This window comes from Falco cherrug, chromosome 2, assembly GCF_023634085.1.
Source record: "Falco cherrug isolate bFalChe1 chromosome 2, bFalChe1.pri, whole genome shotgun sequence".
Classification (NCBI taxonomy): Eukaryota; Metazoa; Chordata; class Aves; order Falconiformes; family Falconidae; genus Falco; species Falco cherrug.
In genome coordinates, this window is record NC_073698.1 from 14433703 (window position 1) to 14459206 (window position 25504).

General features: G+C 36.0%; 1 protein-coding gene across 4 annotated transcripts in view; it reads left to right on the plus strand.

The window, feature by feature from the left end:
• Window positions 1-25504, plus strand: part of CNTN5 (contactin 5) — a 678276-nt gene that overhangs the window by 297082 nt on the left and 355690 nt on the right. For all 4 annotated transcript variants that reach the window (XM_055703125.1, XM_055703128.1, XM_055703127.1 and 1 more), the window contains one exon: window positions 22219-22348. In XM_055703125.1, the coding sequence (XP_055559100.1) occupies window positions 22291-22348 (58 nt within the window). In that variant the 5' untranslated portion in view covers window positions 22219-22290. The remainder of the gene's footprint in view (window positions 1-22218; window positions 22349-25504) is intronic.

Consider the following 25504-nt stretch of genomic DNA (forward strand, 5'->3'; position numbering starts at 1 on the left):
CACCCCCTCCCTGGGCAGCCTGTTCCAATGCTTCAGCACCCTTTCAGTGAAAAGTTTTTCCTTATACCCAATGTAAACCTCTCCTGGTGTAACTTGAGGCCATTTCTTCTTGTCCTGTCTCTTGTTATCTGGGAGGAGAGACTGATCCACACTTGCCTACAGCCCCCTTTCAGGCAGCTGTAGAGAGCAATAAGATCCCCCCTGAGTGTCCTCCTCTCCAGACTAAGCAACCCCTGTTCCCTCAGCCGCTCCTCACAAGACTTGTGCTCCAGACCCTTCACCAGCTCTGTTGCCCTTCTCTGGACACACTCCAGCACTTCAATGTCTTTCTTGCAGTGAGGGGCCCCAAACTGAAGAGAGTATTTGAGATGAAACCTCACCAGTGCAGAGTACAGGGGGACAATCCCTTCCCTAGTCCTGCTGGCCACACTGTTTCTGATACAAGCCAGGATGCTCTTGGCCTTCTTGGCCACCTGGGCACACGGCTGGCTCATGTTCAGTCCTCTGTCAGCCAGCACCCCCAGGTCCTTTCCCACCAGGCAGCTTTCCAGCTGCTCTTCCCCCGCCCCCATAGCATTCGGTGGGGCTGTTGTGGCCCAAGAGCAGGACCCAGCACTGAGCCTGGTTGAACCTCATACAGTGGCCTCAGCCCATCGATCCAGCCTGTCCAGATCCCTCTGCAGAGCCTTCCTATCCTCAAGCAGATCAACACTCCCTGCAACTTGGTGTCATCTGCAAACTTACTGAGGGTGACTTGATCCCTTCATCCAGATCTTTGATAAAGATAATTAACATAACTGGCCCCAGCACTGAGCCCTGGAGAACACTTGTGACCAGCCGCTGGGTGGATGTAACTCCATTCACCACTGCTCTTTGGGCTTGGCTGTCCAGCCAGCTTTTAACTCAGTGTATATTTGTCGTATATCTTATTCTTAATATTTTAATAAGTTGTGTCGCATACTTTAACACAGTCGTAACAGCAAAAATAAGGAATTTCCCTTTCCATTTCAAAACTTCTCCATTTAAGACAGCTTTCCAAGGAGTATTTTCCAATGTGTTATCTATACCAAGTTATGATAATAGTAAATAGCTAGTTCTGGTAATAGACAGCTAGCTTTTCTAGTTGCAGTAGGCATTTTAGCACTTGCAAATTATTCTTATCTGGTAACCTGATTTCAGTGCAAAATGAAATTCTTATGGATGGATATATCAATTAAGGATTAAAGAACACGCTTAGGTTCTGGAACTATGCTTATATCTTCTACTAGACTGAAGATTGCCACTGTGCTCTCTTTAAGGCTGCTGAACAAGATTTCATTTCATGTCATAATTTTCTGTATTCTTTAACTTGTCCATAAATTGATGTTGCACTGTAGCTTCTCAAATTTGTTATCTGTGAAATGTATGTATAGTTTGAAGAAAATCCATACAGCTATTTTTAATTCTTCAAAGACAAAAGAATGTGTTTAATGAGTGAAGATGTGTTAGAGATGTTAAGTTAAAGTGTAATACTGTAAGATGTTGCTTGGTGCACTTCTGCAATGCTAATTATGCTAGTTGGGTCCATTTACATAGGTGCTTGCTCAGGGTTTTTTCTCAGAACTGGACTGTAAAATCTGGAATATTGATACCATTATGCAGTAAATAAATAATTTTCCTTGTCCTTATAATATAGAATAAAATATTATGTCTATTTGAGGTAGACCCACACAGAGACAACATTTTCAACAGTTAAAAATCAACCCTTCACTTGGATTGTGTGAACCAAAGACAGAATCATCTGCAATTCTGCTAAAGGCATTTTAATGGGGCAGCATCAGGTTTCCCAGGGTGTATGCTCAACTCCTACCAGCTGCTCTTGCAAGTGTTTGGAGCCCTGCAGTGGAAGGTGTGCAGGAGAAGTATCAATTCACAGCCATTATGTGTGTACAGCAGTTAGAAAAACTCTTGCTGTCTGTGACTCAGCAGTGATGGAAAAAGTAGCTCAAGATTCAGCATGTTTGGTTTCGGTTCCTTCCAGAAGCTGTGTTTGCAACTGTTCTCCTTTCGCTTTTTAGTAATAAAAGTCCATATAAACTGTAGGTAAAAATAACATTTAAACATGCTTTATTTTCTTTTAATACAGTCCTTTCACATTCTCTTCAGTTTCTTATGCTTTTCTGATTTGTTTTCATTTTCATCTCTCTACAGTTCTATTAATTTATTACTGAAGAATTAGCAGAGGGAAAAAATCCAAGACAACAGTGGTACTGATTTCAAAATCTGTCTCTAACACTCTGTGGCTGCTCTCAATTACACCCCTCCCCCCCAACACCCCCCCCCCCCACACACAACCCTAAACAAACCAAACAAAACCAAACAAAAAACAACAACAAAAAAATGTACTAATAAGAAGAGAAGATAGGACAACATTATTATTTCATTTTAATGTCTCATTTATTTTTGCTTCTCTTTAGCTGTTCATGTTAAGGTACATGGTTTATGCATTTTTTTTCAAAGTAGGAGCTTGTGATGCTGAGGTTAGCACCAGGTATCAGTTTTAATAAGTGTTAAGAAAGAGCTTATTATAGATAATGGAGAAGAGGAGATACCCAGATTAGGCTTGCTTCTGGTTAAGAATGAGGATAACTGGCCTGAGAAGCCAGAAAACCATTAAGACATATTGCTTACCTGTAATACTCCCTATTGAGAGCAGAAATAAAGTTCAAGTATGATAAAATGGAGAAAATCTTAAGATTTGTAGGAAAGAAGTAGGAAAGTTAGAAACCCACCTAAGGAATAACATACTCTGGAAAATAATTTTTTTTTTTTTTTTGAGCTGCAATATTTTTAAGCAAGTTTGTTTTGACCCAATACAAAGGCAGGCCTTGGTATTCTTAAAAGATGTTGTTCAGACATGGTGGTGTGGGGTGGTACTTAACATAGTTAACAAAAAATTAGTTTCTGTCTCTCACATACTTTTAAACATATTTTAATGGCAATTTGGCACTATTGTGTCTTAATGAAAATGATAATCAGCACGATATGTTCTTCAAGATTATTAGGCCTGTTAATTCATGAATAAGTAAATTATTTGATGTGCAACAAAGAAGTAGTTTTGGAGCTGGCACCCAGTAAAGTGTTTAGTCTCTCCTGTAATTTTTTTTAAAAATTATTTTTGTTTCTTTACCACACAAGTGTCTTTGTAAGATTTTTACTGAAACTAACTTGAATTACTTAGTGAAATTATTCAGGTCATAATTTGCTTTATTTTAACCTTTTATTTTAATCCTTCTTCATAACAACTCAGGTAATTTTATTGTTACTCTTTAGAATGATGAATCTCTAAAACCTAAAGGCTAACAGAGAAATAAATAATTAGAAGTTCACTAAGTGGTTACAGTCTTGTCATGTTTTATGATAGGAAGAGCAAGTTCAGTTCAGCTTCTAGCAAGACTAAACACCATAAAACATTAAACATTAATTGTGTGAGTTTGAGTGCTAGCATTCAAAACTGGTGATCATCACACTGATCACAAAACCTGACCATGATGTGGTTAAATGAGTACATAGTCACCGATTAAATTTACACTATACATGTCCTTGACTTCACTAGTTATTAGAACTGCTTTTACATTTCAGTGAGTTAATTAAATTGATTTCTAAACTGGTCAGTTTGAACTACTTTATATTGTTTTGTGGATGCTCTTAAGTAGGGATCTTTAACTTGAATTATGTTGGATTCATTTCTCTCAGCAAGCTGTCAAGGTAAACTAACAGTTTATTTTAAAGGGAAGAAATACGTAATTGCACAAACAAGTTTTTACCAGCTGAAGAAGAAATGTAGGGGTTTTTTTGAAAGAGGAAAAGACTTTTTTTTGTGTAAGTTCAATTTCTCTATCTGCTTGTCACTTAATTTAGTATTAAACAGATCTTTTTATAGCCCACCTATATTTCCAGTAACTCAAACAACAAAAATTTGTGGGCTCAGAGAAAATCTGTGTTTGAACATCTGTATTTATTATTTAAATCGAAAAATATTATCAACAATATCAATGTATGTCATAGAAAGTTCTCTACCTTGCAAACAAGGTGGAAAACAACAATAGCATTTGAATCTTAACAGTAACAGCTTTACAGCTGTCATGGGGTATATCCAGAGAGTAATAAAGATGTCCAGTGACTTTCTATGGACTCTTTTTTGTAATCAAAATTTCTCCAGAAGGGGAAAGGTGAATGATATAATCTCTTTAAGTTATTCTGTCTCATTTTCAAAAGGGCTAAACAGGTAAACAGAGCAATTTGCTTAAGTGAAGATCATGACCGCCCAGTTGAACATCTATTAAAGGCACATAACGTTCAAAGTCAAGTAACTGTGTTTTAAGTAAATGCTGTCTTTTATAGTGACATATTTCTTGGTTTTTTGCTTCTTATGGTTCTATTTTCGTACTAACGCCTTCCTGATTTACCTACTGTTTACTTTGTAATTCCATATGCCAAAGCTGCGATGCACAGCTAAGTGCTCAAATATATAATTTATCTCTAAAGTTGTCTTAATGTTCCTAGTATTTTAAGTTTACATACCTATGAAACAAGTTTGCCCATAAAAAAGCAAACTGTATGAGTAACTTGACACATGGAAAAAAAGAAATACGTTTACTTCCACATAATACTATCTGTTCTTCAATAAACAAACAAAGAAATTTACCATTCTGGATCTTTTCCTCAAATTAGTAGGTAGAATATATTGCCTTAAATATAAATAAAGAAACCCCAATACTGCTGTTTGGTACGTTAATTATTTTTTTAAAAGACCATGAGATGATTTCCAGAAATTCTTTGTATCACTGAATTTTTAGAAATTAAAAGTAATGGACTTAACTTTAAAAATGAGATTTAAGTCTTAAACCTATTCTTGGTATACCACACAAAAAATAACATCAATAGCTTTATGTTCCATAATGGCCTTCCAATTCTGAAAAAAATCCAACAGCTTTACTATCTTTACTGTTTAGAAAAGAACAGTAAAACTAAAAACCAATTATTTTTTTCTTTTTTAACTCTATGGAACAAATTATTTTTGGACATTAAACTGAAATCTTTAGGTTTGATAAAAGTCTTGCCTAGTTAAATTTGTCAGTGTGTAAGACAGTAAAGTTTTAATGAATGTATATAAGTACCTGCATATATGTAGGTACAATATATGTACATGTCTTTAGTCTTCCAACTTGTTCGCACCCAGCCAGCTGGTACTGTCGTAACCCCACACAGTGATATCTGTCTTAGCCAGAAACCTGGGCCTAATGGCTATTGCATTAGGAAAGCTGAAGGGGTAAATGATGGTCAAGAGTGGAAGAACCATGGTATTTTATCTTCATGAGGAAAAGGGACATGCAGCAGAATGTAATGAACATGGCAACGTCTGTAGGAAAGAAAGCCTGGTGCTAAAAATCTCTAGTGTTCTGTGGATTTTCTTTATTTATTCTCACCTGATTTTAAACTACTCTATAAACCAAGCTATTAAAAATGGCATATCAGGCACCTGTAATTATTGTGACACTATACTGTATATCTGAAATAATGTGTTTGCATTTCCCACTGTATTGTCAAAAGAACTACACTTTATAATTGTCTGAACAATGAAATAATCTCCTTTTGTTTGACTGACAATGGTGAAACAGGCAGCATTGTTTTTAGATATATTGTTCAAAATTAAAACTGATTTTGTCAGCTTGGAAGCTATTGCTGCCAGTGCTGTCTGGAGTTGTTGTTAGCTGGCAGAATCCAAGGGAAACTGGCTGAAGCAATGGCAGGAAATGGTGCACTGGAGAGAATCTTCAGTCCTGTCTTTGATCATCTGAGAGAGACACTTTGATAAAACTACCCACAGAAAAGAGGTGTGAATCAGTTTGTTTTTCTTTTTCAGTTTGTTTTTCTTTTCTTTTTTTTTTTTTTTTTTTTTTTTTTTTTTTTTTTTTTAAGTTCTTTCTGTCTTTTTGGATTGAATTTCATCCCAGAGACTCTTAAAAGTGATGGGGAATGACAAAAATCAAGTGTTCACAAGGGAGAAAAATGATTTCTCCAAAATTTATGTTTTCATAGTTAAAGGAAAAAAAGCAGAGATACTAAACAGTGAGGAAATTTGTATTGCATTAATTTTCTAGTATATTATATGCAAATAGGCAAGGGCAAAAATTGGCCTGTAGAGGCCGGTGAACAAGGACAGCTGGGGGTAAGATGTGCTATAGCAGTGTATATAGGAATGGGAGACACAGCAGGTTTATTTTCGGATTTGTAGCTACCCTGTAATATTTAATCTGCTTGTGCTATGAAAACAGAAGTTATCTGGGGGCAGAATGCCATGATCTGTCTTCAGTTGTTTACCTTGCTCATCAATGGTGACACGATTTACATTTTAAAAGAGCAGCTGAGTAAAAATTGGTGTTTTAAAATAAAAAACAATGAAAGTAAACCAGCTAATTCAAATCTCAGGTTTACAAACAAGAAAAGTTAACATGGGTCCTCCTCTGGTCCTTAGTTTAGTTTTACTGTGTAATGTCTCACTGAATTAAGATCATAGAGTTGTTTTGTTTTCCTTATTCTTTGCCTCTTCTGAAACACTGAAAATCCTGGATGGTCCCCCTTAAAACTGTGGCACATTTGCTATGTCCTCAAACCATCAGGAGGAAGGTGAGTTTCTTTCCCTCTCTCCCCAGTATAACAGAAAAATCAGACTAAATTTTGTTGACGCAAAGTGGATGGATCATAGAATCACTTAGGTTGGAAAAGACCTCTGAGATCATCAAGTCTAACCGTTAACCCACGACCAAACTAAGTCCATCACCAAACTATTCACTAAGCACCACATCCATGTATTTTTTAAATAGCTCCAGAGATGATGATGCCACCCCCTCCCTGGGCAGCCTGTTCCAATGCTTCAGCACCCTTTCAGTGAAAAGTTTTTCCTTATACCCAATGTAAACCTCTCCTGGTGTAACTTGAGGCCATTTCTTCTTGTCCTGTCTCTTGTTATCTGGGAGGAGAGACTGATCCACACTTGCCTACAGCCCCCTTTCAGGCAGCTGTAGAGAGCAATAAGATCCCCCCTGAGTGTCCTCCTCTCCAGACTAAGCAACCCCTGTTCCCTCAGCCGCTCCTCACAAGACTTGTGCTCCAGACCCTTCACCAGCTCTGTTGCCCTTCTCTGGACACACTCCAGCACTTCAATGTCTTTCTTGCAGTGAGGGGCCCCAAACTGAAGAGAGTATTTGAGATGAAACCTCACCAGTGCAGAGTACAGGGGGACAATCCCTTCCCTAGTCCTGCTGGCCACACTGTTTCTGATACAAGCCAGGATGCTCTTGGCCTTCTTGGCCACCTGGGCACACGGCTGGCTCATGTTCAGTCCTCTGTCAGCCAGCACCCCCAGGTCCTTTCCCACCAGGCAGCTTTCCAGCTGCTCTTCCCCCGCCCCCATAGCATTCGGTGGGGCTGTTGTGGCCCAAGAGCAGGACCCAGCACTGAGCCTGGTTGAACCTCATACAGTGGCCTCAGCCCATCGATCCAGCCTGTCCAGATCCCTCTGCAGAGCCTTCCTATCCTCAAGCAGATCAACACTTTTTTCATCTTTTCTAAACGTATATATTTTTACCTAATTCCCTCCTCACCCCAGTTTTTTTTGAGGAAAGAATATGAGGAAATAAATTATTTCATTAACTGAATTAATTATATCATTGTTTAATTCCTCACAATATCAGTGCACTACATCTTTTCTGAAGGTCAAGAGTTTTCTGTGGTTCAGGAAACATTTTCCAAGATGTAGCTTATGAAAGTAAGCTCAAACAAGTTAAGAACATCCACTTGCAGCTATAATATTTGTATTAATTAATTTTCTTTTTTTATGTCTGCAGAACCAGTACAAGCACTTTGAATGAGTGTAGCCTGGTTTGATTTCTTAATGTCTGCCTCCCCTTAGTGAATAGATTGTCAGAAGAGATCTACACATCTAAGGGTATAGTAGAAACTGAAATTCTTTGTAATTATAATTCCATGATCGAAATTTTCTGAAATGTTAACAAGATGTAAACACAGGTGTGGTAAAACTAGTGGTAATATTTTCAAATTAAAGATTTTTTTTTCCACTGGATGCATTATGAAGTCTTCTTTACAGAAAATTTTAAATAGTGATATGATGCCACCCATTTGGTTTGAACTCTCTCATGTGATTTTAGCTTTGCATTTTCCTTAGCTGCAAAATTATCTTTTCTTATATACTTTCAGTGCTGAAATAAAGGATCTACAATTAGAGACTTTCTCTTTCAATTTACTGGAATTAGGCCAAGCTAACACATGACTGCTTTTCTGTATAATTAGCTATGAAAATTAGCATATTTCTAATGTCCTTTTGTCCTTGTTTAAGTCTGGTTCAATTTATAAAATCAGTTTAATTTAAAATCAGATTAATTAATTTAATTATTTGTATTAATTATTTATTTTATTTATTTTTTTTTTTACTTTAATTAATATAAAGTTTTGGTCCTTTAATAGGTAACCTTATGTGGCCAAAGAGTCCCATAAGTGCAGATAGAAAGACTGCAAGTGATACACTCACTAATCACACATAAAAACAATGTTCAAAGCATGGACTATACCTGCCTCTCCATTTTCAGTAGTAATCTACATAAGCATACTTAATTACATCACATTTTTTATTTTTAATAATTTATAAATATTCCAACATAACATGGGAATCAGAAATAAAATAAGTGAATATGTCAGGGATTATATTCACTTTCTAGTTTCTTGGATATTTTTATGGTGCGACTTGTCACAATAGTAAGTTTTACTGATAGGTCTTGTTAATTTTGATGGATAAACTAATATAACTAGAATTTAAAGGAATGTTCAGGATAAGAAAAATAGAAAGCATAACATCATATTTTACAAAAGGCATTACCAGACTTTTTTTAAGAGCTTATTTACATAACCATGTGTCCTCTTGGCTTCTTCTCTCCCTCTGCTGCTTTGCATGAAACCTCTAGTGAAGAGCAGGAAGGTGACAAGCCATCCTGAGACAGCATTCAGTTTTGGATATAAGTGTCACTCTTGTGCCACCCTGCTATTCTTGTTTGGCAGTAGGTGTTAGAAATTGAATTGCAAAATACTTATAATTCCAAGTAATTATCAGGGAGGGGTGAGAAGCACATTCAATTCCTACAGCAATTTTACCTTGGTTCCCTTATAACCACTAATCAGGACTGTGCCGAAGGGTTTCTGTCTCTTGGAAGAAAATAGCTAAACTTTTAATAAAAGCAGGCATCATTCCACATATCTTTCAGAAGCACAAAAAAGCCAAGCAGGTGCAATGATGGGCCTGATACTTCACTCCCTGTCAAACAGGTGACTGAAAACACTGTCCTGATAGAGCCTTCTTTGGGTAATGAAAAGGATTTGCCAGCACTTGTCCAGCATGCACCAGAACATCCAGTAGCCCCAGGCTTGTGTTTAACTGGCTGACTTTTGCCTGATGCATTAGCAGAATTTCAGCACATTAACAGCAAAAACTACATGTGTCCTTCATTATATTTCATTGCATTTTTCTGAAATGTTGTTCTTAGTTTGTATTTTATAGACCATGTGAGTTTGCCAAAGTGAAGCATCTTACACAGCAAAGAAAATGCCATGCTGAAAATTTTAAGCTGCATATAGTTTGTATTGCTTCCAAATTCTAAATTCTCTGCCTTCATGAATGGAAATAGAGAAAAGAAATAAAAAAGAAAAAGTTCTCTGTCATTGAACACAACCTACAACCAGTTGGAACTCACAAGCTAAAGAAAAGTGACAAATTTTTGCAAGACAAGTTCTGATAGACATGGAAAGAACTGGGACAGATCAATGGAAATAAGTGCTGTCAACACAATCAATGACATTGCTCTCTGGAAACCAGAAGAGGCTCATGACTTTTAGTTGAGGAGGATATTCTTTCCCCAGAAAAAAACTTCAAGAAATTATTTCAAAAACTGTACGAAACTATTTCAGAAATAAAAAAAACAATCAATGAGGAAAAAATCAAGAGATGCCCTTCCAGTTCTCCTGACAGAACTCTGACAACTTTTTGGCATTATTAGGGAAATGTGAGTACTTTGTAGGGGGTGCCAAAGCTGTTGATCTTCATGACAGTGAACTCCATTTTAAGGTGCCAAAAATAAATAGAAAAATAGTAATAACACCACTTCAGCCACTTGACACAGAACGCAGAAATGGTAGGAAAAATAAAAGGGAAATAACTTGGTCTTTGCAGACTTCCATGCACATCAGATAGTGCCAGTTTATGCAAAATTCACAGTATGCTGAATTAGATATGAATGTGTTCTGTGGTCTGGGTAATTCCATAGAAATATGATCCTGCTTGGTCTGGATAATATTTGTGTACGAATATCAAATAGCACAGGTATCTGTTGTTAATTAATATAGTACTCTATGGCTAGAGCCTCCGGATCTGATTCTGAGCTATTATACATTTCACAGCTTAATTCATAGCTGTTGTATTGTGACAGGTTACAGGGACAAGGAACTGTCCTAATTTTTTGTTGTTGGTGGTGGTGGTGGGTTTTTTGATATGTAATGGTAACCTCCAAGGTGATGGTTAATCCAGTATCCTGGCTAAATTCCATTTGCACGTATACAAAACCAACCTCTGCACTTTCAGGTTATGACATTTTTAATTTCTGACCCTAATATCTGTCAATACTGTCAGGCAAGGAGGATCTCTAACTGCTTCTTGAAAATATTATATTCCAATACTTTACCCTGAAGTGCATTAAAGAAAGGTCTTCCAACTTACCCAGAATCTCTGCAAAAAATGAATCTTCAATTAATAAAAGCCTTGCAGCCACCATTAGCACACTTTCTTATGCAACATAAAATTAAGTTATCTTCCAAAGAATAAACAAATGAGAAAATGTCAGCACCACCAGCTACTAAGTGCTATGCTGTCTATGGATTGTTCTAAACTAAAAAATGATAGGGTGTCTAGATAGCATGCATGTATAAAGTTTATAGTAGATAATTTATCTGAATCTATAAAGGAACCTGAAATGCTCTAGTTGTGAGCTACTGTGATTCTAAACATTTACTTTAAAGATCAGGAAAAAAATTCCCCATAGAAAATAATGAAGACAGTGGTAATATGGAGAGAACTATTTAAGAAAGGCAGCCGGGGTGTCTGCCCTCCTGCTTTATCACTAATACTGCAGAAGGTTTTACATTATGGTATCCGGGCTTCAAATTAAATGTCAAATTCAATTTGCCACTGAACACCTGAAGTGTGTGACTGCCCTTAGAGGGGTAACCTGACAGCACAATTTCATAATTGGTGTCTGCCCTAATACTGAGTTAAAATACAGGAAGAGATGTTGACTGCAGTTGTATCTTACTCTTTAAAAATAAACAATCCACCCCCAGATAGGTTAAAACACATTTGGCTGAAATTTGAGCCCTTAGTACAGTCCACTGGCTTTATTTAAAATCTTTGGAAATACAGTGTTAAATACAGTATAATAACAGATACAAACCACCTTGATGGGATCATGCCACCGGTTACATCTTTATGTCTCTGACATTTAGCTCATAATAAAATGAGATTTGTTAAAGAAAATGAAGAGGTGCTTATTCCATTTAGAGTACTTTATTTTTTTCTTTTCTATTCAGACAAGCTTGTGTTTTAATAATGAGATTTCTAATCCACTTTAATATCCTATCATTATATCTTAGTGAACTGTCTGCCATATAAGTAATAATAATGAGGTATGTTTAAATATAAAAATGCATCCTTAAGCATCTAGACACTTTTAGTACTAGTTGTAATTAGAAACTTAAGAAACATGTGCAATTAAATATGCTCATAAAAAAACAGATATGTCTCTGTAGCACCAGTCAATTTGTTGCATCATTAATATCCTTCAGTACGGCAGTTTAAAAACATATTGCAGTGTTTCAAGTGGAAAATAGCTAAGAACAGAAGTATTAACATTTAAACCACCATAACGGTTTCAGAACAACTGAGTGTTTCAAGTATCTTCTCCCTCCTAATTTTGTTTTTACAGATGCATTTTCAGATTCTACATCTTTATATATACCTCTAACAACTAAGTTCCAAAGATATGGTCTTCTTACTGTATATTAAATACATTCTTTGTTATCCTGAGATGTTACAACTATTAATTGTAATGAGATAGTCTAGTCCAACCATTTAAATAAAACAGATAATATTTTATTCACTTTTTCTTATTAATCTGAATAGTTTGAGATTGAATTGAATATACATTTAAAAAATATGCTCAGTGTTAAGACTTGTTTCCAAACGTGTCTAAAGAAATTTGTGTCTCTTAACCTTAATAAATTTTTACCCTGTCTTGCATTGAAGATGTAATCCTTTTTACTTGTTTCTTTTTTTTGTGGAGAATTCTCTCATCTGAATACATAAGCAATAAAACCTTTGTGCTTGTGTAAAATCCTTGTAAAATGGTGATGTACCCTTGTCATGGGGTCTGTACATACAGATCAACTCAACTTGAGAAGACATGGTTTATTCTTTCTCAAATAACAGGATAAAAATTACAGAAAGACACCTCATATTTGAAAAGCAGAATAGTGTTTTGGTTAGAACAGGGAAGTGGTTGAGTCATCATCCCTGGAGCATTTAAAAGACCTGTAGATGTTTAGGGACATGATTTAGTGGTGAACTTGGCAGTCTTATGTTTATAGTTGGAGTCGATCTTAGAGGCCTTTGCCAACGCAAAAAATACTATGATTCTATGATCAGATAGAACTTTTTAGCTAAAATCTTGTATTAATTTTATTATATATTATGTTAAAGCAAAACAATTGACTAAAACTGGTCTCATTACCTAAACCTTAGGGCTGAACTAATGTGAAATCTGCCCCAGTAGCTAACGCAGGTATTAACCCAGACCTCACAAATGAGATGTGAAGACAAGGTTTCTATATGGTACTGTCATTTTTCTAATCTGTGGATTGTCACTGAGGCAGACTTGTAGTATATACACACTGATGGATCATTCACACACAGTCTTTTTACACAAACCTCTCTACGTATCTCCCATCCTCTCTATGCATGAAATGGTCCCCTCCACTCACTGCACGTAGCCTACATCCTTTTTGTATGAACGTCCTTACAGGCTGACAGCACCATGCAAGGCCTATATGCAGAAGGTAAGGAGGGTGTTGAAGGATCTTACTTTTCCTTAACACTCTTTTGGGAGCCTGTCCTGCACCTGCTTTATAAAGTAAATGAGATCTCACATCTTGGGCACAGAAAATTTATTGACCCTTTTCATATGTAGTATTGAACACCCTGGTGCACATACACCCTGTTATGCCAGAGCTGATTTGTCTGGAAGTGAGCACAGAAATGAATGGAATTTACATATCCACAGAGAGATTGTGGCCACTACTTCAGAGTATGATTTACACACAATCTACAGGCGTTTATATCCTTGTAGAGAGCTAAGTGGTGATGCTGGTTTGTGTTAATAAAACACATAATACCGTTAGTCTGGTGGTTGCGTTAAGTGGAAGGCTTAAGGTATGCTTATTCATACTGGCTGATACAATACCAGATGCAAGTGGCAGTCAAAGATATTTATTTATTTGCAGTCATCTTCCCTCGTAGCACTAGCTGGTTGCTGCAGAAGTGAGGCCAAGATGAGCTGCTCCTCTTACATGTTGGAGGTCGATCTAATGAGTACATCTGAGATACAAAACAGCAGCAATGTCATGCTGCTCCTATCATTGTCCTTAATCCCCCTGCTTAGGTGAGCAAAAAAAAATTCCAGATGTGATTACTCTGGCACATCTTATGATCTCCCAGAGGAATTTGGGCTGAATTTGGAAGAGGGCTGAAAAGAACAGCATAAGAATATACCATTTCCCTGCAATATTTGGTTGCAAATAAATCAAGTCTAATACAAACAATGCAGGTTGAGGGCATGTCAATAACATGACCCACAATACTATAACTGTTCCCCCCTGAACTTCTCAGGTTCTCTGGGGGCAACTGTAGGACTTAATAAAAAGTACTTGAATATATTTCCTGAATAATTAAAATACCAAGGAATGTCCATCATGAAGCAAGTGTGATTTTATTGCAAGATGACTGGAATAGAAGTGAAATAACTGGTTCAGTTTTTTGCATATTGTAGAAACTTTCATACAGGCTTGATCAAAGAAGTGAAGACTGCTATGACTCAGTTTTAGCCATTTGAGAGTTAATTGAATAATTTGGGGTAGCTGTCTAGGCTTCTGCTGCAATCACGTTCCTCACAGTTAGCAAAAACCATAAGCTTGTTTACCTCACTCCAATGAATTTTCCTTCAGGTTGTCTATTTTTCTTCATTTACTAACAAGAGAGCTTATATACCTAATTTCCAGTGTCAAATTATACATAATTTTCCTCTTTATTTCCTATTGCTTACATGTGATTAATATTGACACAACTACAAAAAATTTCAGGGGAGCGTCAATAAGTGCTTATGGGACTTCAAGAAGTAACTGTTCATACAGTTCATACAAGAAACCCGAGAGCTTAACTGCGGTAGCTGTGAGAAAAACTATTGTACTTCCAGTCCAGTTTTAAAAAATCGAAAAAATCATGTTGGTGAGGTCAATCCATGTTGCAGTGCTCATTCACATACCTAAGCAGGAGCAGCAATGCTTTTTGAACTGCTTCGTCCCCAGCAGCTGCTTGTTCTCTGAAATGTGAGATGAATTTTAGAAACTCTGTCTGTTCGACAAATGGATGGGGGAAAAAACCCAGAACTAATTCCACTGCTTTCCTTCTTAGAAGGCCTCAACAAATAGGTATTTATTCACCTGAGAACATATCCAGGCCTAACAGAGGGACCAGTATGCTGCATCTGCATCACTGCCTGGGAGTGGTGCAGGAGTCCATGGCTGTACCCCTTCTGAGCAACTGGTACCTAAAGGCCTGAGTCACTTGACTTGCCTGCAGGGGACCCTAATTTTTTCAAGCTATATTCAAGTGAATGTACTCAAATAGCAGCACCTCACTATTGGTAGTTTAGAGAAGCTGAGAACTCTTTCTGCCATCTTCTCCTTCTCCTGAGCATGCTGATGACATTTTATGTCTGATTTGCAGTAAGAATCCCAAAAAGGATCTAGCTCCTCTAACAAATAAGATTGAATGGTCTCTGAAATAATTCAGCATTAAATGAGGCTTCTTCGTCAAATGAGTTGTTTAATGTACACTATTATTATTAATGGCTGATTTGATAAAAAAATAATATTAAGCACAATGAAAAAGCTGAGTCAATTGGCTGAGATTTTATTTTGTTGCTTTCATCCATGTTTTGGCATGCTTGTGTTGGAAAGGGAGACATTCTGCATCTTAAGTTTATAGAATCACAGGATGGTCAGGGTTGGAAGGGACCTCTGGAGATCACCTAGTCCAAACTCCTGTGAAAGCAGGTTGCACAGGATTGTGTCCAGGCGGGTTTTGAATGTCTCCAGAGAAGGAGACTTCACAGCCTCTCTGGGAAGCCTGTTCCAGGGCTCTGTCACCCTCAAGGTAAAGAAATTCTTCCTCATATTCAGGTGGAACCTCCTGTGTTGCAGTTTGTGCCCATTGTCCCTTGTCCTTTCACTGGGCACCACTGACAAGAGCCTGACCCCATCCTCCTGACACTTGCTCTTAAGGTATTTGTAGACATGAATAAGATCCCCTTTCAGTCTTATCTTCTCCAGGCTAAACAGCCCCAGCTCTCTCAGCCTTTCCTCAAAAGGGAGATGATCCTGTCCTCTCATCATCTTTGTAACCTTCTGCTGGCCCCTCCCCAGTAGTTCCCTGTCTCTCTAGAACTGGGGAGCTCAGAACTGGACACAGCACTCCAGATGCGGCCTCACCAGGGCAGAGCAGAGGGTGAGGATCACCTCTCTCCACCTGCTGGCTGCAGTCCTGCTGATGCTCCCCAGGATCCCATTGGCCTTCTTGGCCACACGGGCACACTGCTGGCTCATGGGCAACTTGCTGCCCAAAAAGTCTTTTTATAGATATGTACATGAAAATATTTTAAAATACTAGAAAATAATCAATGTTTAATACAATATTAGTTTCTTTTTCTATGGGTACTGTGCAGGGTTTTCAAAACAGGTTTAGTTCCTCTGAATAATTCAGAACCTCTTGGAGTCACAGATTGCATTTGCAATCAAATATTTTGTTCTGTTTTACAGAGCAGTAGTTCAGATGTTCATTCACCAGTGCAGAAACTGTGATTGATACGATTTTCAGAAATAGCCAATTAGCTTTTTTAGTAAAGTAGCATTTTATGCTTCTTCCTAGAACTTGACTTGTATCTTTGAAAAATATATTAACAACATGAATACCCCCACCTCCACCCCCAAACTTATGAATTATTAATTTAGATATTGAAAGTCCTAGTTGCTTGCTAGGAGGAACCTGAGAAAGAAAGGTCCCACTGCAGAGCAAACTTTTAGTATTTTTAGCAGTAAATTAAGTATTCATAAAATAAGTCAGAAATTGTTTTATAAAACTGCTAAAACCTGTACTTTATTAAATTTTCTTTACAATAAGTTGAACTGTTATTAAAACTTGAAAATAAATGATCTCCCCTTGGAACAATAATCAATCCTACAAGACGCCTTGCTGTTTACATTGGCTTAATATCATTTCACTTTCAATTGTCCTAAAAGAAATTCCACTGACATTTCATTGTAAAACTGTCTATGGTATGACTTTTATCAAATATTAGCTTAGTATGTTTTTATTAAATTTAAACCTTTTTGTAAACAGTATTGTCAAAAAGACTTTGGACTGAGGAGATTAATTCTTTATTGAAAGCAAGCAGGAACATGAACTCAACAGAGATTATTTATAACCCATATAACCAGTATCTGTCATAATTGTGGTCTAGTAGTTAACTTTATATGTAAATATATCATCAGAGAACTATCAACAAGCAAGCTCTTTTTAAAAATTTCCAGCCAAGCTATCTCTGTTGATGAACTTTGTAACATCTGAGCCTTTGCTTTTCTAAAGCCTTGAATTCTCCATGGACGGAGCGTTACCAAGCCTGATGCTCATGAGAGCAAAGAGGATGGGCTGAACTAGTGACTGCGGCAATTCAATTTATGTCTTTCAGGCCCTGATTGAAGTACAGGTTGTGCAGAGAGGAACAGAGACTTCGGTGTTGATTAGAAGACTATTTCAGTGCTTTAAACTGGAACTTCAGTTAGACCTCTGTCTTTTTTCAAGAGTATAATCAGCCTTTTATAGAAAGCCTAGTCAGTGATACTTAGCTCGTTGCATTTATTGATTTCATAGGTTTGCCACCTTGAGAAATCTCATTAGCAGTTTAGCTGTCCTTAGACCAACATCCTCCGCTTCCTAAATGTGAAGAAAAATATTTCCTAAAAATGCTATCTAAACCCATGTAACTATACCTGTTATTTGTAGGATATGCTATTTTTTCCTTTCCGTTCAGACACATGGGTGGCAATAGCTCAATTTCTTACTCTCTTCAGTCCTTGCTTTTCCAACTCCACACAGAACATCAGAATTGCTTATCTCTGGTGTTATTTCTTCATTACCTGTGAGCACATTCCTTTTGCTAAAGGAAAGGGAAAATTGAATATCTTGAAGTGCTATTGACTTGGGCTTTCCTCTAATGTGTATTGATATAAGAAAAAGAAATATTACAGAGAAAACCTTTTTTTTTGGTGACAAGTCACATACTTTCCTCTGAGCAGTATAGTCGCTGTAGAGACAAAGACCCTTGTTACATTGTTTTGAGAGAGGATGTGGATTTATGTAATCAACCCTTTCACATTGGTACTGATAAATATGCATATGATGGAAAAGGGAAATGAGGTAGTGATAATGGAAAAAGCACTTTGGTATCAGTATCACAGTATTTATGCTAAAAGCTTCACTTCATAAATATTTTAATTAAAGAAAGAACAAATCTTTGCAGTCGCATATAAATTTATCATAAGTGCCAGAAAAAAACCCTAATGATAATAGGTATTATTATTATTATTATTATTATTATTATTATTATTATTATTAGTAGTAGTAGTACTACTACTACTACTACTACTACTACTACCACCACCACCATGGATTTACTGAATCTGATTCAAACATCTTGTGCATTACTGTTGTCAACAGTGCATTAGTACTCATGCTCTAAATAGTCACAAATTCTTTTGGGAGTCAGAACCATAAGAAAGTATCCGCGCTGTCACTACTAGCCAAAACAGTTCATTAAAACATACTGAGTGCTGAATGTTTGGATAATTGTCTACAATCAGCACAAAGATTTAAAACAAATTTCAAAACAATTTGGCAGAAATTTTGTGGAAAACAAAGGACTATGGATAGTACTGTATGGAAACTGAAAACCATATCTACTAATCCTTTGTGCAGAAAAATAAGTTAAATTTGTTAGATAAATTGTTTGCTGTGTGTTATATACACAAAATTTACTTTAGATCACTGTGTTTTACAAATTGCCATCAGGCAAAATTCATATCTTCAGTATTATAAAAGAAAAAAAAAAACCACCTTACAGAATCTGCATATTTTGTGAAGAAAGAATAAGAACAGGCCAGGAAATAACCTCAACAAATGGTAAACACTCCATCCTTATGTTCCAAAGTTAAACTACAGAGCTCTGTCAAATCATGCTATTATGCCAAAGAAATCTGTAGAACATATTACATTCTGGAAAACTTCATTTTCTTTTCTTGCACTGAATTATCAGTGAAGCCAATAAACTGTTCCAAAGAAACCAGTTGGATTTTTGTGAGGTCAAAATTTATATCTGGGGAAATAAAGAATTGATACTTTTCGGCTGAAATGATTCTGAAGTCTTTTTGAGCAGCATCTTCAGCTATATTCTTTTCCATTGGTAAGTGACTGTATATTCTGTCCTATATTCTTAGGATCAAAATGTAATTGCTTGTTTTAAAAGTTTCCTCATTCTGGGATGGAGATAATCAGAGCTGGGCAAAAAAAATAATCCAGAAAATTAGGAAGATTTTCAAACCAAGAACAACTGAATACTGCTTGTATGTATGCCCTTAAGCTACTTCAAGAATAAGCCAGTGTTAAGAACTTTCTTACAAGACGTAAGAAAGTATTAATTAACTGTTTCTAAAGCAATCTCTCCTTTCTCTCTCTCTTTTTTTTTTTTCTTCTGTAAGAAAGAGGGTGCTTTTCTTGATGGATTTATGGCACCTTTGGTCTTTTTGCTATAAGCATAAAGGAATTCTTCCATCACCCAAGACTCTGTAAAAGTCATTGCAAATATCAGATGACAGCTATTGACAGTAAAACCAGGAGTACATCCCTTCATTAAATCTAGATCAGAAATTAGACTATATGCCTATATTTCTTAAATATAGCATTTTCATACTCTTACCTGTATTATTTCCTAAAAAGCACCTTTGGGATTGTCCCACATGCCATGTGGTAGCCCCATATATGCAATATCAATGTCTTTGTTAGACTGCATGAACTGTACAGCTCAATTCTTAGATGTATGATGGCACTACCATGTTGCTGTGTACTACATTTGTCCATATGTCCAGGAAAGTGTTTTCCAAGTATCCCTGAAGAAACAGGAAATATAGAAAAAAATAAGTGAAGGTGCAAGATCCTTTCATTATTATGATAATAATCAAGATTTCTACGTATATCTTTTAAAAGTTACACAGTGACATATTTTCCCCTTGCTTGTTTTGCTAGTAATTCATCTACTGAGATAAGCCAATGTATTTATACAACAAATATCCTAACAGGAAGGTCAGTGTCCAACATTCATGACTTAATTCAGAGCATCTCCCTGTCATTGTGCTCTGCTTTTACATTTTAATATGCTGGTGTAACAGGACTGAAGTTGGTTTTACATTGATAGGGTCAGGTTATGTAGGTCACAGTTAAGTGTCATGTAAAAAGTTGTTACAGCTATTTAGCTATAGGCTTCTTATCTGGCACAAGTTGACATAACTCTGCTGTCTTTACTGAAACTTTCATTACATATATATCCTTTTCCTGAGAGTTAAAATCATCATGTTTCAAGAATTCAAAGAGCAATGTGTATAACTGCATCTTTTATTTTGATGGTCCCTTTGCTTGGCATTCCGTTTCTGCTCAACCAATCACAACCTTTAGTATTTTTTAACAGTTTGATACAATAGACATAGTAATACCTAATACTACTAACAACAACAACAACCTCAAACTTTAATGCTGGAAGTTTTGTTATATTTTTCCCTGTTTATGCAACAGAGATATCACCAAGTTAACATAATTTCTGTGTTGCACCATTATAAAAGAAGCTGAAGGGAAGTGAGGATGAGGAAGATGAAAGAGTAATACAGTTGGCAAGGGGAGGGGAAAGCTGTGCTTTACCCTTTTTAACAGATATGTCCATAAGGGAAAAAAAAATTAAATATTAATGAAAATACTTATTTCCCAAAGGCCTGGCCAGCAAAGAATGCTGAATGAGATAATTCACTAACCAAAGGAACACAGTGACTGAAAAGAAGATTATCACTGAAGTGAAAACCAAAGGCAGCTGACATTAATAATTAATTGAGGAAGTTTCCTGTGGAGGTTTAGATGAGCTACAGGCACTATGTGCAAAGTCATTTGACTACTAGATTATTATATTCTCTTTCAGAGATGGTTATATTAATGTGTACACCTGATATTAAGGTTACCTGGAAGGAAGTACAATCCTAAATGGGATTTTTTATTTGTGTTGAAAACTGTACATGCTGTTCTGTATAAATGAGAGCTGACAAGTTACACCTTTAGACTGTTGCAAGAATAACTACCTGCGACCTAAACAGATGCTGTCTTCTTATGCTCTGTGTGTGTGTCTCTCTACATGTGTATGCATAAATGTTTTTCCCTATATATGAGGGAAAGACTGTCAAAATACGTTACAACTAGAGATGCTCAGAGAGCAGTTGAAACAGAATAATCCAGCAGGAATCAACTCATATATTATGAAGTTTTATTTTTATTTTTGGGGGGCTACAATATTGAGCTTTGTTTCTGCTCTCACATTGTGAGTATTCTAGCATACAGGGTAGGACCCCTGAAACAGCAACTGTGGCATGTAATTAAACTGATTATAATCTGAAGGAGTCATATTATGCCCAAAGGGGGTTTGGTAGAGGAGCAAAGCAAATTCTTTTGTCTCATTGTTCTGTCCTGTGGGATTGCTCTTGTAGTTGTAGATCACAGCCCCTGGGGCTGAAGATTCCTTCAACTCCAAGAGGAGGATCTCAAAGGCTTCCTAAGCAGATACAATTAATAAAGTGTAGGAAATAAGCTTTATGTTTGCAGTTTGATGTTTTTCAAGTCAAAGACTAGAAGTACACTCATGTCCATACACAACCAGCTGAAACTTCTTGTATCTTGGACTGAGTTTTCAGTCATTTGAACACAAAATCTCCAAGTTTCAGTGTGTTAAAGGTGCTGATATTGCTAAAGCAATAGCTAAGAACAGTGTGATGAAGGATGTAGTGTGCCAAGATGTATGTATGAGTCATAGGACAGACAGGAAACAAAAATCTGAGGAGTCATAAGAGGTAAGTATGAATAATCAATCTGTGCTGTATAAATGCTGGTTGTTTCAAATGCATTGATAGATTCTTTACACAACGAGTAAAATGGAAGGAACTGGAATCTACTTCAACCCAACTTGCAAGTACTAAAAATGCCTGAATTTTCCTAAAGCAAATATTATTTTATTCTGGCTTTTTAAAATGCTTTATACCAAATATCAACATACAGCTTTCAAGAAAAGAAGAACATATGCTAAGCTATATGCTTTGAATATGTTTGCTGTGAAAGATTTGTGTACTATCTTCTAAGTTTGGCTTTTTGGAAATTCAGAGCTTCAGTACACATATAGCTTTTAGGGTGATATCCATATATATTTATCCAAAGCACTGCCACAGACACTGTAGCTGTTAACACAGGTAACTACTACTGGAACAAGATCCCTCTGAGTATGTGTCAGGCCACCTGCCCCTGTGCATACAGAGCACTTTGGAACTAGACTTCTAATTGCATTAGGACCAGCTCTGGCTTTTGAATTGTCTATTATACTATTGCAAGATATTTTTAATTTTCCTAACAAAAATTTTTCTTTGTTTCACTAGGCTAAGCTTTAATGAAGAAACATCAACGCTGTTAACAACTGCACAAAGAGGGACTGAAGACCTTTGCAACCAATGATGTGGTTGTCATGGAAACTGTTTCTGTTTCTGTCACTCACTGGCTGTCTTTCAGGTAAATCAAAACAAAACCAAGAAAATTGCTTATTGTTTCAAGGGTCTTAACTGCAAACAGAAAAAGGAAGAGGTAAAAGCATGCCAGGGAAGATCAACATCATTATTAAAATTATTTGCCTGAGTGGCGAAATTGTAAAAATTTAGATTGAGAGATTTACCAGTACTGTCCCTCTGCTATTAATTTGTACATAAATCTGAATAACGTTTAGAAGAGATGACAGCTATGTATGTCATTTGAAAAGACAATGACAATTATATTATTAAAAAAAGGGAAAAAATGGAAAATTATTTATTAGCACAGTACTTTCCTCAAGACTAACTGCTGCAAAATATTTCACTCTGGGATCATGTTCTGTATTTTGAAACTAGTTATTAGGTTGCTGTGTTTTTTGTTAATTCAGTCTATGTTTTGTTGATCATAATGATTTTTTCCATGTAGTAAGTGTGTTTCTTTTGCAGGTTTTTCTCTTGGCATTAGCTTAGTTGTCTTTACCGTTGCAAGTAATAAAATAAGTTAATCAATAATCATTTAGGCTTCTCACATGAGAATTTTTGTAATTTGATAGCTTATTGCCTCTAACTGATCTTTTTTGGCCCCACCATTTTCTTAATGCTTCTCCTTGTACTGCCTCTCAACAGTTCAAAGCTACTCTTTTCTCAAATTCTTCCAAAAGAGTTTTTTTTTGGCTTTGCAAGTTTAAATTTAATAAAAGTAAATGAAATAAAATACTTTAATTTGTTATAGTACTGTGATATTGGACACAGGAATTTAATAAAGGAAAGTGCCTGTGGATATCAGTGTACACGCTTTAGATGCATACATGAAACAGTCTGATCTAAACTGCTTTTCCTCATGTAGCTTCATTATTTTATTTTATTTAAGTCCATTACTTGGGACAGGGAATATTTTTCTTTTTTGTCTTGTATTGTCAGGCACATTATCAATACTGGTAACTTTTGTATTTTGGTGTTTCTAGTGGTAGTGTCTTACAACCACCATTTATTAATATAATTTTAATTTTTTAAAGTTGAAAATTATATTTTTATTGTTACAATTTCCAAGTACTTTGATGCAAAATTCAGAAGCATTTCAGAAATTCAAATCTAGAATTTCTTCTTAAGAATTATATCTTCTGCTTTGCAAACTTTAAGTGTTAAAAATCAACATCTTGCAGAAGGTATTACACAGTGAAATTGATGTACTCAGCCTGAAGTTAGTTTCACATAGTGAAAATCTCTTTACCCTCAACAGCTGTTAAACAGAATATCTGTAAATGGTATATATATAATATAGCATTAAAATACCTAACCACTTTGGAATTTAAACTGAAAGTCAGTATTTACAGAAGTATTTATTTAAGTATCATAATACCCTGAAGACTCTTGCCAGTCATTCAGCATCATGTTTAAAATTAAGTGACTATTCCTCCTGTCTGTTAATTTGCTACTTATATCTGATGGTTTCTAAAGCATTTCTCTTTTCACATTTCATTTTTATTTGTGATCCTTTAGGATTTTTAAGGGTTTATTCCCTATACTGGAAAAGATTTAGACTCCTTTAAGAAATTATTTTTAACTTTAGTACTTATTTCCACATGTTGTTGAATATAATGTGATAACACATACATTTTTCTCATACTCAAAGATAATTTCGTAATGATTTCATTAATAATAATAATTTATTAGAAAATTTAATGTTATAAGACCAAAATTAACCAAAGGTAACAAAACTGAGTTCAAAGTTTTTTTGATTAGATTGTCCGTGTAACTGGTAACTTCCTGTCTCCATACCTTTCACATTTGGTTAGATCATTCTGTATTAGGGGTGCTTTTATATTACAGCACTCACTAGAGCACGTTTACAACTACAAATAGTTCCTACAGCTGACACAATTCAAGGTAGGCTAGTAAGTTAGATGCCTGAACGCCCTGTTCTTAATGATAAAGCAATAGATATTGATGCTGCTTCTGTAAGATAAAGCTCATTCAATTCCTGTTGTTTTGGGCTGTGTTAGAATTCAGTACTTATCCATTAAATCATCAGATCATGGGATCACTCTTAGCAGCAGCCAGTGTTTGAAGGAGGGTACTACACTATTGTATTGATTTTACAGTGGTGAGAGAAATCATCCAAGAACAGAATAATGACCTCTCTCGTTTGGGTCAACAATTTTTATATCATTTTTGTTTTAAAGCTGACCCTGGTATTTTGGCTTTTATTTATGCATGAGTGTATGCGATTGTGCTTAAGCTAGGTGGAAAATAATTTTTGCATGGAGAAGAACGTATTATTTTCAGAATACAAGATTGAGGACTGAATCACGTCTCAAGTAAGCAAAAAGTAGTCTTGGGCTAGGATCACAGTTACACACTCAGATTCTCATAAACTTTACATTTATGAAATATTGATAATTAAGAGACAGAAAGAAGGTCTCAAGGTTGATAATATGTTCCTTCTTTCCTTATGGCATATTGTTGCCCTTTAAGCCAAACTGGAGTTGAGGAAGAATTAAGCTGTCATTTTAGACCTAGGATCTGCCTCACTTCTGAAGTGACAGGCTGGAAAAAATACTTTCATTTTTTTCCCCCTTCTTCCTATGTGGCTTTCCTGTAAAGCAAAACCTCAAGCTGTAATTGAACAGGTTACCAAGGAGAAATTGTTATCTGAAATTCAGAGAAGCCTTTCATATCTGATTCAGTTACAATAATCCCTGAAGTGAGTTCAGAGGTGGCCAGTTTAAATTTAAATGAAGTTCATCATAATTTAGTCTGTTGACAATTTTTAACTTCCTTGAGAGCTTATATATATAAATATAGTTACAAATTATGTGTTCAAGGCATTTTTACAGGTGTAATTGTGATTTTTCAGTGAAAAACCATAGAATGTTACAGGGTACAGCATGACAATCTTGTCTTCTAGTTTATTTGTTCACCTGTGTGTTCCTCATGCATAATCATGACCTTATAATTTGGGCTGGACTGTCCTACATACAATGGGACGTTTACTGTCCTGGTTCCCCATACTCACTTTGCAATCTGCTTTTATGTGTATAGTAAAGGCTGTTTATTTTTGGTTCACAATAGTACCAGCTAAGCAGAGATTCTTTTCTTTGTTTAGAGTTGCTAAGTTTTACTTGCACTGATTTCTCAGCAA